Genomic DNA, 20,718 nt, shown 5'->3' with positions numbered 1-20,718 from the left:
TAAAATTTCGTAAGGCGGGACCCTTGTTATTGTGAAAAATGAGTTGGAACTTTACAAGAAAAAGGTCACAATTTCACAAGAAATATTATAACAAAAGTCGTAATTTTACTCAACGCAAGTCCAGATTTTACAAGAAAAACGGAACATTTGCGCAATATTATTATAAAAGTTGGAATTGTACAGTCGCAATTTTACAAGAGATGCTTAAAATGTTGGCATTTTTAGGAAAGGAGTCGTAACTTTACTCGACAAATGTCACCATTTTTTTAAGAAAACTTTAAAATTTTGGCAATATTATAAATAATATAAAAACTCATTTGTATACTCTAGCCTTTGAATAGCCCCCCTTTTTTTAGACCAGTTGATCTGCCGTTTCTTTTCTTTTCTCCTATGCTCCCCCCTATCCCTTGTGGAAGGGGAGACACACAGATCCGGTGGCCATGGATGGGGTGCTGGCTGTCCGGGGTCGGGACCCGGGGTGGACCGCTCGCCTGTATATCGGTTGGGAACATCTCTGCGCTGCTGACCCGTCTCCGCTCGGGATGGTTTCCTGCTGACCCCACTGTGGACTGGACTCTTACTGTTATGCTGGATCCACTATGGACTGGACTCTCACAATATTATGTTAGACCCACTCGACATCCATTGCATTCGGTCTCCCTAGAGGGGGGGGGGGGGGGGGGGGGTTACCCACATATGCGGTCCTCTCCAAGGTTTCTCATAGTCATTCACATCGACTTCCCACTGGGGTGAGTTTTTCCTTGCCCTTATGTGGGCTATACCGAGGATGTCGTTGTGGCTTGTGCAGCCCTTTGAGACACTTGTGATTTAGGGCTATATAAATAAACATTGATTGATTGATTGATTGATAATAATAATAATAATCGGAATTTCACTTGGCAAAATTGTGAGGTGGCGACTTGTCCAGGGTGTACCCCGCCTGAGTGTAGCTGAGATAGGCTCCAGCACCCCCCCCCACCCCCCCCGCGACCCCGAAAGGGACAAGCAGTAGAAAATGGATGGATGCAATATTATGACAAATTACATATTTTTACTGTAGAAGCTACCTGTTAATGGCCACTATAGTCTTAGTTCCATAGTGTATTTGTTCATCCTATGGTCACATATGGGACGCGGGTTGTCTTACGTCAGCACCGGAAGTCGTAAAATCAGCTGTTCTGTTTTTTTTGGGGATGAATAGGGAAGTCCTTCTTTAGCTGCCGTCTTGTTTTATCACATATTGCTGCCTTTGCACCTGTCAATGTGTTTACTTTGGTATGCACATTAAATCAACCAAAAATCCTGACTTTGGAGCAATGTTCACGGCAGAGGTGTGGACTCGAGTCACATGACTTGGACTAGAGTCAGACTCGAGTCATGAATTTGATGACTTTAGACTCGACTTGACAAAATGTAAAAAGACTTGCAACTCGACTTAGACTTTAACATCAATGACTTGTGACTTCACTTGGACTTGAGCCTTTTGAATTGACATGACTTGACATGACTTGCTACTTTCCCCAAAACCCAAAGATGAAAAAGTTATTCGGGAGCGCTCCGTATTTTTCATTGTGTACTTGTCTATCAGCGTTGCGTGTGTCAGCTGGTGTGGTCTCAGTACAACAGCCAATCAAATTAGATCTACTTTGTTTTCATCACACAGCATTCATCCAATCAAATTGCAGGACAACCAACGAAGAAGACATGTCCAAACCACACGCCAGTGAACAAAAAATGATACCTAAAATAATTTCGTTTGGGTATAAAAATTACGAGGTGGTCAACACAAAACGGTTTGCAGTATGCAACACATGCGGTTCGAAAATTACTGATGGAGAGACAACAACTTCCAACTTCGTCCGGCATTTGAAGTTGCACAAAGAACGGTAAGTTTTGAATGTAAGATAACGTTTATTGGCTAAGTAACGTGACTTTTATTTGCTGTGTAGTTAAATCAGTGAGGCTGTAAACTCACTGCTAACGTTATAACGTTATTGCAAACACGGGAATCTGTTGCAGTTCACTACCTTATTCATACTTTTTGTTCAGTGATTTTTTTTAAGCTGGGTTACGTTAGTCAATATATCACACGTAACGTTAGACGGCGGTCAGCAGCACCGCGTATTTTAGCCACCTAAAAAAAGACAAAAATAGTCAAATAAAGGTCAGTTAAAATGTATACTATATTATGAATATGTGTACCGTTTTAGCTAGCTTTCTGACATACTGTTGGTTGTTTACCTCAGTGGTCCCCAACCACCGGGCCGCGGCCCGGTACTGGTCCGTGGATCGATTGGTATCGGGCCGCACAAGAAATAATTTTTTTTCTTTTCTTTTTTTAATTAAATCAACATAAAAAACACAAGATACACTTACAAGTAGTGCACCAACCCAAAACAACTCTCTCCCCCCTTTTGTTCTGGGCATTGAACATGAAGACTCTTCCTTCACTGTTCCGAGTGGCCATGAGAGTCTTGGCAGTGCCTGCCTCCAGTGCTCCAGTGGAGCGAGTTTTCAGCCATGGTGGCATCATACTACGCCCCCATCGTGCACAAATGACTGACAGACTCTTGGCTAATTTGGTCTTTTGCAGATGCAATGCAGCATAGGGCCCTGACATATAAAAAGTACAACTTTGTTGTTATGTTCACGTATATGTCATGTTTTTTCAATGTTAACACTTTTGTACAAATAAGTACATTTGCACTTTATTTTTCAATGTGTTTGTTCTGTAAAGGAATGAGTTAATGTTTAAAATGACTGGTTAATAGTGCTATTATAAAGTGCAATGTCAGCACAATTTTCTTTCCTGCAATTTAAAATGCACTTGTTTTAATAAATAAATACAGCGTTTGAAAAGCATACACAATCTGTGTTAATATATTAGTCTGTGGTTAAAAGGACTTGAAAGGACTCGAAACTCAAAATGCAGGACTTAGGACTTGACTTGAGACTTTCCAGTCTTGACTTTGGACTTGACTCGGGACTTGACTCGGACTTGAGGGCAAAGACTTGAGACTTACTTGTGACTTGCAAAACAATGACTTGGTCCCACCTCTGGTTCACGGACTCTAGTATTTGGCTCTCTATTAGATGCAATGGTTTTAGCTTGTTCACCGGTCCTCATGTGGAAGGTACTTTTCTTTGTTGATGTCTCAAGAAGGGTAGAAATACAAGAAGACACACACACACACACACACACACACACACACACACACACACACACGTGAATGATTACAAGCACTGGGTGTGGAAACACGCTGCATTTATACTGCTGGTTCTGCCTCTACCAGTCTGACTGTCTCTCTTGTTACGTTTCAGTGGGACCTGAGGTGGGACTTTGTCGCCCAGGATCAGCGCCACCTGTGAGCCACCATTAGCGCTTACTCACACCACCACACACTCAGGATGGCGGGAGAAAGTGTGCCAGAAGGTCCGGACCTGAAGGAGAAGGGCGAGGAAGAACTGTGGGAACTCATTAATGACAACCGCCATCGGATCTCCTTGGGAGTGCGGCCGTGCATTGTGATCCCGTACCTCAGACAAGCCAGGGTCCTCACCGAGATGGACGAGGACGAGATTTTGTCCTCCCACAACCTTACCAACCGCTCCATGAGAACAAGTAGGCTTTTTTTTTTTCTCCTAAAAAAAAAAAAGTCCATATATTGTTATAACTCATTTCCAGTTTTGATCAAAAGGCAGCTTCCTTAAACACATTTTATGAAATAGCGGTGTCCAAAGTGCCAGAGGAACATCCCAATTCACTCATGAAATATTATGAGGGCACATTTAAAAGAGAAACAGTTGAATTTTTGACGACAGGACGCCTGGTGGGCTAGTGCAGGTCTATTCGACTGGTGGCACGGGGGCCAATTTGTTCTGGCCCAAAATAAATTGGCCCTTTGAAACATATCTTTGTCTTTGTGTGTTGTATGTAGAGCACATTGCTTAGCAGAGTTCAGTGATGCAAATGCATGTCAAGTTGATCCAACACATTGTATTATTCTCCAGTGCAAAAACAGTACTAAAATGAAGGCTAAAAGGGCATTAATGGGAGCCTCACTTTTTTTTTTTTAAATAAGTAACTAAATAGTTACTTTTCACAGTAACGCATTACTTTATGGTGTAAGTAACTGAGTTAGTAACTGAGTTACTTTTGAAATAAAGTAACTAGTAACTGTAACTAGTTACTGGTTTTCAGTAACTAACCCAGCACTGGCAGTCAGAAGTCATTTGTTCAACATTTTTAGTTATACTAGTGGTGTTCCTCAAGGTTGCATCTTAAGTCCTCTCTTTTTCATCATTTGGTCTATTCAACTTGTTCAGTTAAAAGAAAACTTGTGAGACACTCACATTTCTGCAGCAGATTCTTCAAAACGCAAGGGTGCTGTCATAGAAATGATCTTTAACTATCCTTTAAAAACAGCAGAGTGCACAAGTAACTCTGACGAAGCAAAGAGGCCAACATCAAATGTCTACTGTAGAGGACGCAGATTCTCCAAAATATACAATATATATACAAATATACAATATACTCCCGAAATCCAGTGTTCCTCCCGAAAATCTCCCGGGGCAACCATTCTCCCGAATTTCTCCCGATTTTCACCCGGACAACAATATTAAGGGCGTGCCGTGATGGCACTGCCTTTAGCGTCCACTACAACCTGTCGACGCGTCCGCTTTTTCACCATGCAAACAGCGTCCCGGCCCAGCCGCATGTTGTATGCGGCTTCTGCATACACACGAAAGTGACTGCAAGACATACTTGATCAACAGCCATACAGGTCACACTGAGGGTGGCCGTATAAACAACTTCAACACTGTTACAAATATGCTGTGAATCCACACCAAACAAGAATGACAAACACATTTCGGGAGAACATCCGCACAGTAACACAACATTAACACAACAGAACAAATACCCAGAATCACTTGCATCCCTAACTCTTCCGGGCTACAATATACACTCCCGGTACCACCAAACCCGGCCCCCCTAACCCACACCTCAACACCCTCCTATTGAGGAATTGCAGACTTTCCCTTGACAAATTCCAAAAATGTCCAGATTTTCCCCGAATTCCAGGTTTTCCGGGACATTTTTCCCATTCAAAATGAATTGGCCGTTCTTCAAATTTCCACCATTCCCACATTTTTCACCCGATTCAAAGCGTTCCAACTTCAAACTGTTCAGCCTATTCAGGAATTGCAGACTTTCCCTTGACAAATTCCAAAAATTCCCAGATTTTCCCCGAATTCCAGGTTTTCCGGGACATTTTTCCCATTCAAAATGAATTGGCCGTTTTTCCAACTTCCACCATTCCCACATTTTTCACCCGATTCAAAGCGTTCCAACTTCAAACTGTTCAGCCTATTCAGGAATTGCAGACTTTCCCTTGACAAATTCCAAAAATTCCCAGATTTTTCCCCAGAATTCCAAGTTTTCCGGGACATTTTTCCCATTCAAAATGAATTGGCCATTTTTCAAGCTTTTACGTTTTTCACCCGATTCAAAGCGTTCTAACTTCAAACTGTTCAGCCTATTCAGGAATCGCAGGCTTTCCCTTGACAAATTCCCAGATTTTCCCAGAATTCCAGGTTTTCCGGGACATTTTTCTCATTCAAAATGAATTGGCCATTTTTCAAACTTCCACCATTCCCACATTTTTCACCCAATTCAAAGCATTCCAACTTCATTTACCCGGCCCCCCTAACCCACACCTCAACACCATCCTATTGAGGAATTGCAGACTTTCCCTTGACAAATTCCAAAAATTCCCAGATTTTCCCCGAATTCCAGGTTTTCCGGGACATTTTTCCCATTCAAAATGAATTGGCCGTTTTTCAAACTTCCACCATTCCCACATTTTTCACCCGATTCAAAGCGTTCCAACTTCAAACTGTTCAGCCTATTCAGGAATTGCAGACTTTCCCTTGACAAATTCCAAAAATTCCCAGATTTTTCCCAGAATTCCAAGTTTTCCGGGACATTTTTCCCATTCAAAATGAATTGGCCGTTTTTCAAACTTCCACCATTCCCACATTTTTCACCCGATTCAAAGCGTTCCAACTTCAAACTGTTCAGCCTATTCAGGAATTGCAGACTTTCCCTTGACAAATTCCAAAAATTCCCAGATTTTTCCCAGAATTCCAAGTTTTCCGGGACATTTTTCCCATTCAAAATGAATTGGCCATTTTTCAAACTTCCACGTTTTTCACCCGATTCAAAGCGTTCTAACTTCAAACTGTTCAGCCTATTCAGGAATCGCAGACTTTCCCTTGACAAATTCCCAGATTTTCCCAGAATTCCAGGTTTTCCGGGACATTTTTCTCATTCAAAATGAATTGGCCATTTTTCAAACTTCCACCATTCCCACATTTTTCACCCAATTCAAAGCATTCCAACTTCATTTACCCGGCCCCCCTAACCCACACCTCAACACCCTGCTATTGAGGAATTGCAGACTTTCCCTTGACAAATTCCAAATATGTCCAGATTTTCCCCGAATTCCAGGTTTTCCGGGACATTTTTCCCATTCAAAATGAATTGGCCGTTCTTCAAATTTCCACCATTCCCACATTTTTCACCCGATTCAAAGCGTTCCAACTTCAAACTGTTCAGCCTATTCAGGAATTGCAGACTATCCCTTGACAAATTCCAAAAATTCCCAGATTTTTCCCAGAATTCCAAGTTTTCCGGGACATTTTTCCCATTCAAAATGAATTGGCCATTTTTCAAACTTCCACCATTCCCACATTTTTCACCCGATTCAAAGCGTTCCAACTTCAAACTGTTCAGCCTATTCAGGAATTGCAGACTTTCCCTTGACAAATTCCAAAAATTCCCAGATTTTCCCCGAATTCCAGGTTTTCCGGGACATTTTTCCCATTCAAAATGAATTGGCCGTTTTTCAAACTTCCACCATTCCCACATTTTTCACCCGATTCAAAGCGTTCCAACTTCAAACTGTTCAGCCTATTCAGGAATTGCAGACTTTCCCTTGACAAATTCCAAAAATTCCCAGATTTTTCCCAGAATTCCAAGTTTTCCGGGACATTTTTCCCATTCAAAATGAATTGGCCATTTTTCAAGCTTTTACGTTTTTCACCCGATTCAAAGCGTTCTAACTTCAAACTGTTCAGCCTATTCAGGAATCGCAGGCTTTCCCTTGACAAATTCCCAGATTTTCCCAGAATTCCAGGTTTTCCGGGACATTTTTCTCATTCAAAATGAATTGGCCATTTTTCAAACTTCCACCATTCCCACATTTTTCACCCAATTCAAAGCATTCCAACTTCATTTACCCGGCCCCCCTAACCCACACCTCAACACCCTGCTATTGAGGAATTGCAGACTTTCCCTTGACAAATTCCAAAAATGTCCAGATTTTCCCCGAATTCCAGGTTTTCCGGGACATTTTTCCCATTCAAAATGAATTGGCCGTTCTTCAAATTTCCACCATTCCCACATTTTTCACCCGATTCAAAGCGTTCCAACTTCAAACTGTTCAGCCTATTCAGGAATTGCAGACTTTCCCTTGACAAATTCCAAAAATTCCCAGATTTTTCCCAGAATTCCAAGTTTTCCGGGACATTTTTCCCATTCAAAATGAATTGGCCATTTTTCAAACTTCCACGTTTTTCACCCGATTCAAAGCGTTCTAACTTCAAACTGTTCAGCCTATTCAGGAATCGCAGACTTTCCCTTGACAAATTCCCAGATTTTCCCAGAATTCCAGGTTTTCCGGGACATTTTTTCCATTCAAAATGAATTGGCCGTTTTTCAAACCTCCACCATTCCCACATTTTTCACCCAATTCAAAGCATTCCAACTTCATTTACCCGGCCCCCCTAACCCACACCTCAACACCCTCCCCAATCTTCCGAATTCGAAGGTCTCAAGGTTGGCAAGTATGGGGACACATCTGGCCCCCCAGTCTTCAGCTTTCTGGAAAAGTGGCCCCCATAACAATTTAGTTGAACATCCCTGCTCTCGCGGTTACATTTAGCATGTTGGCCACGCTTGAGCATCTCTGCGGAGTTTGACTGTTGTTATGTGCATGCGTGGCTTTTTTACTTCAGCTTCCTGCCATGTTGCAAAAATGTGCATGTCAGGCTAATTGATAGTGGAACAGTGTCAAACCCATTTTCCTTGAGGGCCACGTCGCACTTTCTCTCGATGAGCTTCAAGAGGTAGTCACCTGAAATGGTTTTCACTTCACAGGTGTGCCTTATCAGGGTTGATCAGTGGACTTTCTTGCTTTATCAGTGGGGTTGGGACCATCTGTTGTGTTGTGATTAAGAAGGTGTGTCCAAACTTTTGGCCTGTACTGTATGTACATATCTGCAAACCCCAAAACCAGTGAGGTTGATAAGTTGTGTAAATGGTAAATAAAAACAGAATACAATGATTTGCAAATCCTCTTCAACTTATATTCAATTGAATAGACTGCAAAGACAAGATATTTAACATTCGAACTGGAAAACTATATGTTTTGCAAATATTAGCTCATTTGGAATTTGATGCCTGCAACATGTTTCAAAAAAAGCTGGCACAAGTGGCAAAAAAGACTGAGAAAGTTAAGGAATGCTCATCAAACACTTATTTGGAACATCCCACAGGTGAACAGGCTAATTGGGAACAGGTGGGTGCCATGATTGGGTATAAAAGCAGCTTCCATGAAATGCTCAGTCATTCACAAACAAGGATGGGGTGAGGGTCACCACTTTGTCAACAAATGCGTGAGCAAATTGTTTAAGAACAACATTTCTCAACCAGCTATTGCAAGGAATTTAGGGATTTCACCATCTACGGTCCGTAATATCATCAAAAGGTTCAGAGAATCTGGAGAAATCCCTGCACGTCAGCAGCAAGGCTGAAAACCAACATTGACCTTTGATTCCTTAGGGGGTACTGCATCAAAAAGCGACATCAGTGTGTAAACGATATCACCACAGGGGCTCAGGAACACTTCAGAAAACCACTGTCAGTAACGACAGTTTGTTGCTACATCTGTAAGTGCAAGTTAAAACTCTACTATGCAAAGTGAAAGCCATTTATCAACAACACCCAGAAACGCTGCCGGCTTCGCTGGGCCCGAGCTCATTTAAGATAAAAGTTAAAAGTACCAATGATTGTCACACACACACTAGGTGTGGTGAGATTACCCTCTGCATCTGACCCATCACCCTCACCCCCTAGGAGGTGAGGGAAGCAGTGAGCAGCAGCGGTGACCGCGCCCGGGAATCATTTTGGTGATTTAACCCCCAATTCCTACCCTTAATGCTGAGTGCCAAGCAGGGAGGTAATAAGTCCCGTTTTTATAGTCTTTGGTATGACTCGGCCGGGGTTTGAACTCACGACCTACCGATCTCAGGGCGGTACCCTCTAATCACTAGGCCACTGAGCAGATGAATATTCTCCCAGTCAGGGAATCAAACCCTGGTCTTCTGCGTGGCAGGTGGAGATAATATTCTCTATACTTACGAGGACTGATACAAAGTGTAAAAGTGTTCTGTGGTCTGACGAGTCCACATTTCAAATTATTTTTGGAAACTGTGGACGTCGTGTCCTCCGGACCAAAGAGGAAAATAACCATCCAGATTGTTATAGGCGCAAGGTTCAAAAGCCAGCAACTGTGATGGTATGGGGGTGTATTAGTACCCAAGACATGGGTAACTTACACATCTGTGAAGGCACCATTAATGCTGAAAGGTACATACAGGTTTTGGAGCAACATATGTTGCCATCCAAGCAACATTATCATGGACGCCCCTGCTTATTTCAGCAAGAAATGTCAAGCTACATTCTGCATTCCCAACAGCGTGGCTTCATAGTAAAAGAGTGCGGGTACTAGACTGGCCTGCCTGTAGTCCAGACCTGTCTCCCATTGAAAATGTGTGGCGCATTATGAAGCCTAAAATATGACAACGGAGACCCCGGACTGTTGAACAACAGTCTGTACATCAAGCAAGAATGGGAAAGAATTCCACCTGAAAAGCTTCAAAAATTGGTCTCCTCAGCTCCCAAACGTTTACTGAGTGTTGTTAAAAGGAAAGGCCATGTAACACAGTGGTAAAAATGCCCGTGACAACTTTTTTTGTAATGTGCCATTGTTGGGGTTGGTATCATGGGAATCATGGGAATTGTTGACCGCTTGAAAGCCAGGCAACAATTTTTAAGCGTTGACCGGTCCGCAGTTACAAAAAAATTGGGGACCACTGGTCTACACAACATGTAATGGTGTTTATGGTTAGAATTTTGTATAGATTTGGTATAGAGACTGTTTTTAAGCCATTTTCTGATTGTCTATTTAGGATGTGTCGTTTTGTGGGCGGTCTTATTTATGTGGCTCCACTTCCACAGCATCTTCTCCCCGCCATCTTTGTTGTAGTTTTTAGCCCTTCTACAGCAACTCCACTGACAGATATACAGTACCATATTTTTCGGACTATAAGGCGCACTTAAAATATTTTCATTGTCTCAAAAATCGACAGTGCGCCTTATAACCCGGTGCGCCTAATGTACGGAATAATTCTGGTTGTGCTTACCGACCTCAGAGCAATTTTATTTTGTACATGGTGTGATGATAAGTGTGACCAGTAGATGGCAGTCACGCATAAGAGATACGTGTAGACTGCAACATGACTCAAGTAAACAACACCAACATTTTATATGTTCCATTGCAAATAAAGAACATTACACACGGTGCTCAGAAATCTGTCGAAATGTTTTAGTACAACTTTGAAGTCGCACCGCTTGATGGATTGTTGGCTCAACCGAGCTACACCGCCCATCGGGGCGGTATAGCTCGGTTGGTAGAGTGGCCGTGCCATCAACTTGAGGGTTGCAGGTTCGATCCCCGCTTCCGCCATCCTCGTCACTGCCGTTGTGTCCTTGGGCAAGACACTTTACCCACCTGCTCCCAGTGCCACCCACACTGGTTTAAATGTAACTTAGATATTGGGTTTTCACTATATAAAGCGCTTTGAGTCACTCGAGAAAAGCGCTATATAAATATAATTCACTTCATTACGGCTACCGTAGTCAGAGATACTAGTATTACTATGGTGATAAGGACTGCAAAATGGCACCCATTAGGAGACATATTATCTGGAGTTTTGTGTAATGGTTGGACTAAAGGGGAGATTACGGCAAACAGACACCAGGGGGCAGTATGTACAATTTATTATATATATATATATTCAATATATATATAATAATAACAAACAATACTAATTTAATAAACTAAGGAAATGGAGTGTGAACTATATCCAAAAAGGGAATGGTGTAAGACTATGTGTAGAATTAACTGAAGTGAGTGTTACCAAAGTGTTGAACGAAATACGAGGAAGTCCAGGGGGCAGGCAGATGATCCGGGGCGAGAGAAAAGCGTCAGAATCCAGGGGCGAGCGAGAGGTCGAGAAACGAAGGAGGTAGTCAAGAGTCCAGAGGGAGATCCAGGGAAAAGTGAGACGCACAGCTCACTTTCCAGGCGACGGAGGGTACTGCGGGGACACGGGAGAACAAACAAGGATGTCAGACACGAGGGAAAACACGTAGAGAGAGATCATAAGCCTTACGGTACACCATGAGAAAATTAAGTTCCCGCGCCGATCCTAGGGTCCACTGGTCTTTTAAACAGCTCGCCCTCATCAGTTCCAGGTGTGATGATTGCCAGCGAGTGATTGCAGCTGGTGGCTGCAGCAGGGCGGAGACGCGCGCGGGGCGTTCCTGGATGTGCGCACCCGTGGGCGTGTCCCGAGGTGCGCACAGACGGAGCCTCCAAGTGTTCCCGCAGAGGAGGGAGAATCAGACTGCGCGTGCGCCGTAACATTTTGTTTCACAAAATTATGAAAAAGGGACGGGGTGGCGCAGTGGGAGAGTGGCCGTGCGCAACCCGAGGGTCCCTGGTTCAATCCCCACCTAGTACCAACCTCGTCATGTCCGTTGTGTCCTGAGCAAGACACTTCACCCTTGCTCCTGATGGCTGCTGGTTAGCGCCTTGCATGGCAGCTCCCTCCATCAGTGTGTGTGAATGGGTAAATGTGGAAGTAGTGTCAAAGCGCTTTGAGTACCTTGAAGGTAGAAAAGCGCTATACAAGTACAACCCATTTATCATTTATTTATTTATTTAAAAAACAACTTTTCTTACCTTCTGGTACCTGCTGATGTGTATTTGGGATCTGCATAAGTCCTGAAAATTTGCGCACGTCCGCCACTGTAGTCCGTTCCGATTACGTAGTCGATAAACTTCTACTTTTTCTCTATCTCCGCTGTTGCCATTTCTAATATAAAGTAGTGTAAAGTTCTTACTTATATCTCGCTTTGGAAGCGCTAAAAACGTACCGGTGTAGTGAGTTTACATTATTCACCCAAGGAACTTTAGGTATTAGAGAGTCGGACGGTTTTACACGGGACACATTTCCGGCGTTGTTATTGCATTATTGAGCCACGGATGAGAAGATGTTGCTCTGTTATTGATTGAAGTAAAGTCTGAATGTCATTAAAACAGTTAGCTCCATCTTTTGACACTTCTTCCACTCCCGTCCTTGCACGCTACACCGCTACAACAAGAAGACGCTGTCGAAGGTGAGCCACGTAAATAAGACCACCCACAAAACAGCGCATCCTGAAGCGACTGTCAGAAAGTGGCTTGAAGATGATCTGTAAAAAATAATCTATGCAACACATTGACCAAAGAACCACCATCACATGTTATGTAGACCACAAGGAAGTGTTTTACATTTACAAAAAAATTCTGACCCCTTTAATGCGCCTTATAATCCGGTGCGCCTTTTGTATGAAAAAGGACATTAATAGACCCCATCATCGGCAGTGCGCCTCATAACTCGGTGCGCCCTATGGTCCAGAAAATATGGTAAGTTAGAACTATATGCTTTATGGTAATAGAAATGGCAAGAGCGGAGGATGCATGCGCATGTACGAGCCAGTCTGCCTCACAACAAGAGGATAGAGAAAAGACTTCAATGGCGAACTCGCACAAAACTCTATGGGTAACACGCTACCATATATGGAAGATCCGTCATCAACAATAGCAAAAACATCACCAACGGGGAAAATTTCAAACGGCTTGTTATCGGGAAGTATGAAAGAAGGTAAAATAGTTTTATAAACATCTCCACCATGCCTCCACGGTTAAACAGATTAGGATGTATGCAGATCCCAAATACACAACAGCAGGAAGGTACCATTAGGTAAGAAAAGTTCTAGGTCAATTTTAATGTTCACACAGGACACGCTGTCTGGGGACTGAACCCACGCCCTCTGCCACAAAAAGGAGACGGGTGTATGGTTACACAGTGCCAGGGATTCACACAGGAGTTGATGAAGTCTGCACTTTTATTCTCTCAGTGGTGACAGAGCACAAAGGACTGGGAATACATTTGTTGTAAAATATCATACACGCGTACTGGCATGCATAAATTCCATTCCCATTTTTACCCAATATGTTCCGCCCGATTGTAGCTGTGATAGGCTCCAGCGCCCCCCGCGACCCCAAAGGGAATAAGCGGTAGAAAATGGATGGATGTTAAGGTCTTGGTCAAGGGCGTGACCCCAGGATGCAGAGGCGGAAGACAAGGTAAAATTACAAAAAGGAAAAAAATTGAATTAGTCAAAAAGGGATAACTAAGGGGCTATGGGGCAGAAGTGCACACCATGGATAAAATAGGTTCCCAGTGGTCGGCAGGAGAAACGGCCAGGGCGCACAGAGCAGGGCAAAAGTCCAACAAAAGAATCCTCTTCACCTCAGGAAGGCTAGGAAGCAAACACAAAAGAGGTTAGGGAATTCAGGACTAAGGAGCGACAACGTACCAGGTCTGGCGAGGTGAAGCAGGCGCATGCACGAGAGAGGTTCAGGAGACAATAACCGGCAAGGCCAAGCTGTCACACTGTAAAAAGTCAGTGTTCAAAAACAAGAAAACCAAAAAACAAAATTAGGGGTATTTTACTTGAACTAAGCAAAATTATCTGCCAATAGAACAAGAAAATTTAGCTTGTCAAGACTTTCCAAAACAAGTAAAATTAGATAACCTCAATGAACCCAAAAATACCTTAAAATAAGTATATTCTCACTAATAACAAGTGCACTTTTCTTGGTAGAAAGAAAATATATGAGACCTTTTTTCTCAATATGTTGAAAAATATTCTTAAATGAAGTAAATGCTAATGCCATTATCTTGACATAATGATATGCGCTCGGCATTACATTTCTTGAAACCAGCAAACTTATACTAAAAACTAGTTTATTGTTCTTAATGGAAAGGCAACAAGGCAACCGCTTGTTACTCTCGGGGTCTACTAGCCACTCAGACAAATCCTATGGTCTAAAAATAAATTTTCCCATCCATGACATGACATCATCGCACCAAGTGCGTGCTCTTTCAGTCAATTAGTGCGTGATAAATATATATATATATATATATATATATATATATATATATATATATATATATATTATCCTGCCTTCCTTAAGCACACTTGTACACGAAGGCAGTAAGTTCAACACCTTCCGCTCATCAAAACTCTGAACACCAGGTTGACTGAAGGAGGCCAGGTTTATTGACAATTGCAAGGGTAAAACAACGATGCCACGAACAGCATAAGATGTGATAGTTTGCTGAGAAACACGAGGAATGAGGCGGAGTTGTGCGCACCTGTCTGAAATACTTCCGGAGTCTAAACACGTGACCTATCTGCGTGTTTCTTAAAGGTACAGCTCACTTAACAGAACCAACTGAAATGACTCGGAAATAAACACACACTAAATAAAGTCATCTTAATAACCGTGGCAGAACATATATATATATATATATATATATATATATATATATATATATATATATATATATATATATATATATATATATATATATACTGTGTGTATATATATATATATATATATATATATATATGTATATATATATATATATATATATATATACTGTGTGTATATAAATATATATATATATATATATATATATATATACTGTATATATATATATATATATATATATATATATATATATATATATATATATATATATATATATATATATATATATACACACAGTATATATATATATATATATATATATAAGCGGTAGAAAATGGATGGATGGATAATGTATATATATACAGCCCGGCCCCCAGCCAATTTTTTTTTTATTATAATTTTGAAGAACTTGCCTGAATGTGCATGAACTATTTCTGTTCAAAATAGTTTGAAAGGTCACATGTTAAATGTTTAAATATTAACTGTCCGTTTACTGTGCTGTGCCAACTGTACTACTATATGAGTACCTACTGTATTTTCTGTTTTATTGAAAATAAAACAGCAAAGGTCATTTGGCTGTCATCTGTTTTAATTATGAGACACAATTGTGTCAAAGTCATGTTTTTTATATTTCATGATGACACGGCTTTGCATCAGTTGATATTCTAGTTTCAAGCATGTTTTACTCAATATAGGTCATGAAATTTCAGCAGCAAACTAATATCTTACTGAGATAATCTAGGACTAAACACTTAAAACAAGTAAAACACTAACATAAAATCTGCTTAGTAAGAAGAAGTATCTTACCAGACAGAAAATAAGCAAATATCACCCTTATTTGAGATATTCAGTCTTACTTAGATTTAAGTTTTTGCAGTGCAGTGACGAGCTTAAATACTAGCGGGCTAATTGCTAGCAGGTGTGCCTCGCCGAGGACGAATGAACTGAAGACACAGGTGCAGAGTGGTGAGGACGGCGGAAAAGATCATCAGGACTCCTCTTCCTCCTATCCAGGAGATTGCAAAAAGCCACTGCCTGACCAGGGCTCAGAAAATCTGCAAAGACTCCTCACACCCCCACCAAGGACTGTTTTCACTGCTGGACTCTAGAAAGAGGTTCCACAGCCGCCGTAGCAGAACCTGGAGGTTCTGTAACAGCTTCCTCCCTCAGGCCGTAAGACTCTTGAACACATCATAATTAAATTATTTCCTCAACTCCCCCAAAATGGATTAACTCGCTGGAATAAAAAAGACAATATAACATACATCCATAAACGCGGACGCATGTGGAAAAGTGCAATATATTTATCTGTACAGTAATCTATTTATATATTTATTTATTATATATATATATATATATATATGTATATATTATTTATATATATTTATTTATTCATACATGCACCTTATTGCTTTTTTATCCTGCACTACCATGAGCTTATGTAACAACATTTTGTTCTTATCTGTGCTGTAAGGTTCAAATTTGAATGACAATAAAAAGGAAGTCTAAGTCGAAGTCTAAGACATCACAACAAAGGAGAAGGCAGGATAATGATAAAACACAACACAATACTCATTAACTTTTTTTTGACTCTACCTGTAATACGGGACAAAGTGCATCCTTTACGGAATAGCAGACGATTCCGTATTTCAAGTCTTTGCAAAGCTGGCTGCAATCTATTTGTGTCACGCTCGTGGCGCATGATGATGCGGGGTTTTGTTCTCACAAGATGCAAGGGACGAATCTGGACAGGACTTGCAGGTAACACTTGATTTAAAAATAAAACAACACAAAACAGGTACAAAAACAGAAAAACAAACCGACTGAGAAAGGTGCCGAGCGCACCGGAAGCTAAGGCTACAACTTAGCAAAGACTATATGACACTTAGCAGGGGCTAGGAGACAAGCAAAAACTTACGTAGCAGTCGCGTGACGCAAATAAAGAAACCAGGCTGACTGACTGGAAAAGGCAGGCTTAAATAATGTCAGTGATTACAACAGGTGCGCGTCAGAAACACAAGCGGCAGGTGGAATTAATATGTAACTATGGTAACCAACTCAAAGGTGCACAGACAGGAACAAAATGAGTCCAAGACTAACAGAAAACACACGTGACCCGAAAACCCAAACAGAAATATGATCTGGGCAGCGGATCATAACAGTACCCCCCCCTTAAGGGACAGATTCCAGATGTCTCCTTGAAAAACTAAAACCCACCCACTACACAACAGTTCAAGAGTCAAGGGAGGGCGGAGGGAGGTCTTGGCGGAGGGTTGCCAGGCCACGTGTCCCCGAATCCACCGGGGACGAGTCAGGTGGCGGCGGCGAATGGAACGCCGCTGCCGCAGGCGAGGCGGACGACCACAGAAAGGCCACATTCGTGGCTGACGAGGTAGGCGGGAGTGACGCCAGAATTTCAGCAGTCTTTGAGTCTTACGCCCAATTCGTGGCCGTACAAGAATTAACCCCTGAGAGGGCTGCATGCCGGTGTCTGATGGCTGTTTGCGCAGCTGGCCAGCCCGAGGTCGTGGAGGCAACAACGCTGGCGACGAGGAGGGTGGCGGCGCCGTGGGAAGGTCCGCCGGAGACGAGGAAGGAGCAGACGTCGGCATGGAAGCGGCAGGCATCGTCATCGAGGTAGGCGAGGCCGCACTAGGAGTCGACGTCGCCGCCGTGGGAGCAGGAGGAGTCGTCGCCGCCGTGGAAGCAGGAGGAGTCGTCGCCGCCGTGGAAGCAGGAGGAGTCGTCGCCGCCGTGGAAGCAGGAAGAGTCGTCGCCGCCGTGGAAGCAGGAGGAGTCGTCGTCGTCGTCATCGCTGTCGTGAAAGCAGGAGTCGTCGTCGTCGTCGCCGTGGGAGTGGGTACCGGAGCTCGCCTGGGAGCGGGTACCGGAGCTCGCCTGGGAGCGGGTACCGGAGCTCGCCTTAGAGCTAGCCTGGGGGAAGGTGCTGGTGCGGAAACCAGCCTGGGGGCAGGTGCTGGTGCGGAAACCAGCCTGGGGGCAGGTGCTGGTGCGGAAACCAGCCTAGGGGCAGGTGCTGGTGCGGAAACCAGCCTAGGGGCAGGTGCTGGTGCGGAAACCAGCCTAGGGGCAGGTGCTGGTGCGGAAACCAGCCTAGGGGCAGGTGCTAGCCGTGACTTAGGCAGAGATGGCCTGGCTGGAGGTTGTGGCTTGGCTGGGCGCAGCTGTGCTACCCCAGTAGCACAGCTCCCAGCACTAGCCCCCCCCTCAAGAAGCGGATACCAGACGCGCTCCCTGTGGTCTGGAATCGTCTTCAGTGGTGGGTGGAGGGAGGTCAGGAGGGGGGTAGACTTCTCCCCTCTCACTTGTCCAACAAGTCCATTTCTGGTTGCATTAGTCACTGGGGGCGGAACTAAAGTCACTGGAGGCGGGGCTTGGAAAACAGGAGACTGAGAATGAAAAAATCTAAATTTAGAAAAAAAATTCTCATAAGGATTACTTCTAGAAACAAAGTCCTTAGTGGGGGGCTGACAGAGGGAGTAAACAGAATCTAAAAAAAAATCTTGGTCTCTGACGTCATCCCTAGTGGGCGAGATGAAGTCATCACTAGGCAGCGGTGTAATGTCAACAGCGCGGGTCTCCCTCTGGCTCACAGCCCAGTCGGAAAATTGTTGGGCACAAACATGAATGGAATTACCAAACCTCTGAGGGGAAGACTGGGCTGATTTTGGCGTGCTGCTGTCCGGAAGAGGAGTCTTCGGGAGCGGCGCGTCCTGACGGTGAGGTGAAGCCTCCTTGCTGTCCGATGCGAGAGAACGAGGTGCTGGTTTCTTTTTGTCACGATCGTGGCGCATGATGATGCGGGGTTTTGTTCTCCCAAGATGCAAGGGACGAATCCGGACAGTACTTGCAGGTAACACTTGATTTAATAATAAAACAACACAAAACAGGTACAAAAACAGAAAAACAAACCGAAGCTAAGGCTACAACTTAGCAAAGACTATATGACACTTAGCAGGGACTAGGAGACAAGCAAAAACTTACGTAGCAGTCGCGTGACGCAAATAAAGAAACCAGGCTGACTGACTGGAAAAGGCAGGCTTAAATAATGTCAGTGATTACAACAGGTGCGCGTCAGAAACACAAGCGGCAGGTGGAATTAATATGTAACTATGGTAGCCAACTCAAAGGTGCACAGACAGGAACAAAATGAGTCCAAGACTAACAGAAAACACACGTGACCCGAAAACCCAAACAGAAATATGATCCGGGCAGCGGATCATAACAATTTGTTTGCTAAACCGAGTACACACACTTAACACGAGGCACACCTCCTGTCCAGCACTTTTAACCAAAACACTGACTTTGTTGTCGCTTCAGTACATTTTTGTTGTATTGTATCAGTTTTTGTTGTGTTCCTTCATCATACATGATGTCAGTGTCCGATTATTTTCCAGGCGTATAATACACTGGCAGTTATTCCGCAAAACCCCAAAGCCGAACAGGACATATAAGTCATTATTTTTTCAGGGGGCAACTTTTTTGGATTAATATGTTTTGTTTTACTCAAATCTCTCAATCAACTTGAGCCCTTAACAAAGGTCTTTTGATCAAATTATGTCACCGTTTTTAATTAGTACAGATTTGCATATAATTAGTTTTTTTTTTTAATCAATTTAAACCTGCCTTCAAAAGGGTCAAAATGATAAAGGAAAACATTACGTGTTTGATATTTTTGTGTGGGGCGGACATTTATTGCAAAATCTCAGCAAAAAAAAGGGAAGAAAAATATGTTTTCAAAATGTTTTTATGCCCATTAAAACCATCCTTTGAAATCCTTTGAAATCTTACGAGCATCTATGTCTTGTTTGGCTTTGAAAATGAATATAAACAAATTAGATTTTGGAAATCCGTACAACTTTGTATCGAACCGAAGGTTCCACACACACAAAAAAAATCTGATTCTGAATAGAGTTGATACAAAACCCAAAACCAGTGAAGTTGGCATGTTTTGTAAATAGTAAATAAAAACAGAATAAAATGATTTGCAAATCCTTTTCAACTTATATTCAATTGAATAGACTGCAAAGACAAGATATTTAATGGTCCAACTGAGAAACACAATTTTTTTTTGGAAATAATCATTAACTTGGAATTTAATGGCAGCAACACATTGCAAAAAAGTTGGAACGGGCATTTTTACCACTGTGTTACATGGCCTTTCCTTTTAACAACACTCAGTAAACGTTTGGGAACCAAGGAGACCAATTTTTGAAGCTTTTCAGGTGGAATTATTTCCCATTCTTGCTTGATGTACAGCTTAAAATGTTCAACAGTCCGGGGTCTCCGTTGTGGTATTTTAGGCTTCATATTACGCCACACATTTTCAATGGGAGACAGGTCTGGCCTACAGGCAGGCCAGTCTAGTACCCGCACTCTTTATTATGAAGCCACGCTGTTGTAACATGTGCAGAATGTGACTTGGCATTGTCTTGCTGAAATAAGCAGGGGCGTCAATGAAAAAGGCGTTGCTTGGATGGCAACATATGTTGCTCCAAAACCTGTATGTACTGTCGGAGGCAGATATTTACATATATCCGAATTTAAGTGTTACTTCTTCTATTTCATAGTCATATTTGAAAACAGCTCGTGTTTTTCCATTTATTCTCTTTCTGTTTCTCTGCAAGTAAACTGTGTGTGTTAACCTTGATCTTTGGAATGTGTTTTGACTAGAGAGATGGAAGAGGGGAGAGGGTTTTGGGGTCGGGAAGACAGACCATCTTAGCGGGGCGATCCGAATGTTCTATGCTGTCTCTGTGAATGTATATCTGCAAAGCTTTGCAAATATATTGCAAAATATCTATTCTGTCTCTGGTGGTTTTTCAACTGAGCTTTAAGTGTCGTAAAGAGCTTGGGAGCGACTTGTGACTTGAATTCCCTGGGAGGAACAACTGGTCCAAAA

At 42.7% G+C, this 20,718-nt stretch overlaps 1 protein-coding gene across 2 annotated transcripts in view; it reads left to right on the top strand.

The window, feature by feature from the left end:
• The first annotated feature begins 3,309 nt into the window (after positions 1-3,309).
• card14 (caspase recruitment domain family, member 14) overlaps positions 3,310-20,718 on the top strand; it is an 86,930-nt gene continuing 69,521 nt past the window's right edge. For both annotated transcript variants that reach the window (XM_061988042.2, XM_061988041.2), the window contains exon 1: positions 3,310-3,622. In XM_061988042.2, coding sequence (XP_061844026.2) covers positions 3,409-3,622 — 214 coding nt within the window. In that variant the 5' untranslated portion in view covers positions 3,310-3,408. The remainder of the gene's footprint in view (positions 3,623-20,718) is intronic.

This window comes from Nerophis lumbriciformis, linkage group LG27 (assembly GCF_033978685.3).
Source record: "Nerophis lumbriciformis linkage group LG27, RoL_Nlum_v2.1, whole genome shotgun sequence".
NCBI lineage: Eukaryota > Metazoa > Chordata > Actinopteri > Syngnathiformes > Syngnathidae > Nerophis > Nerophis lumbriciformis.
The sequence above is the reverse complement of the archived record's forward strand: the minus strand, read 5'-3'. Positions and strand labels throughout refer to the sequence as shown.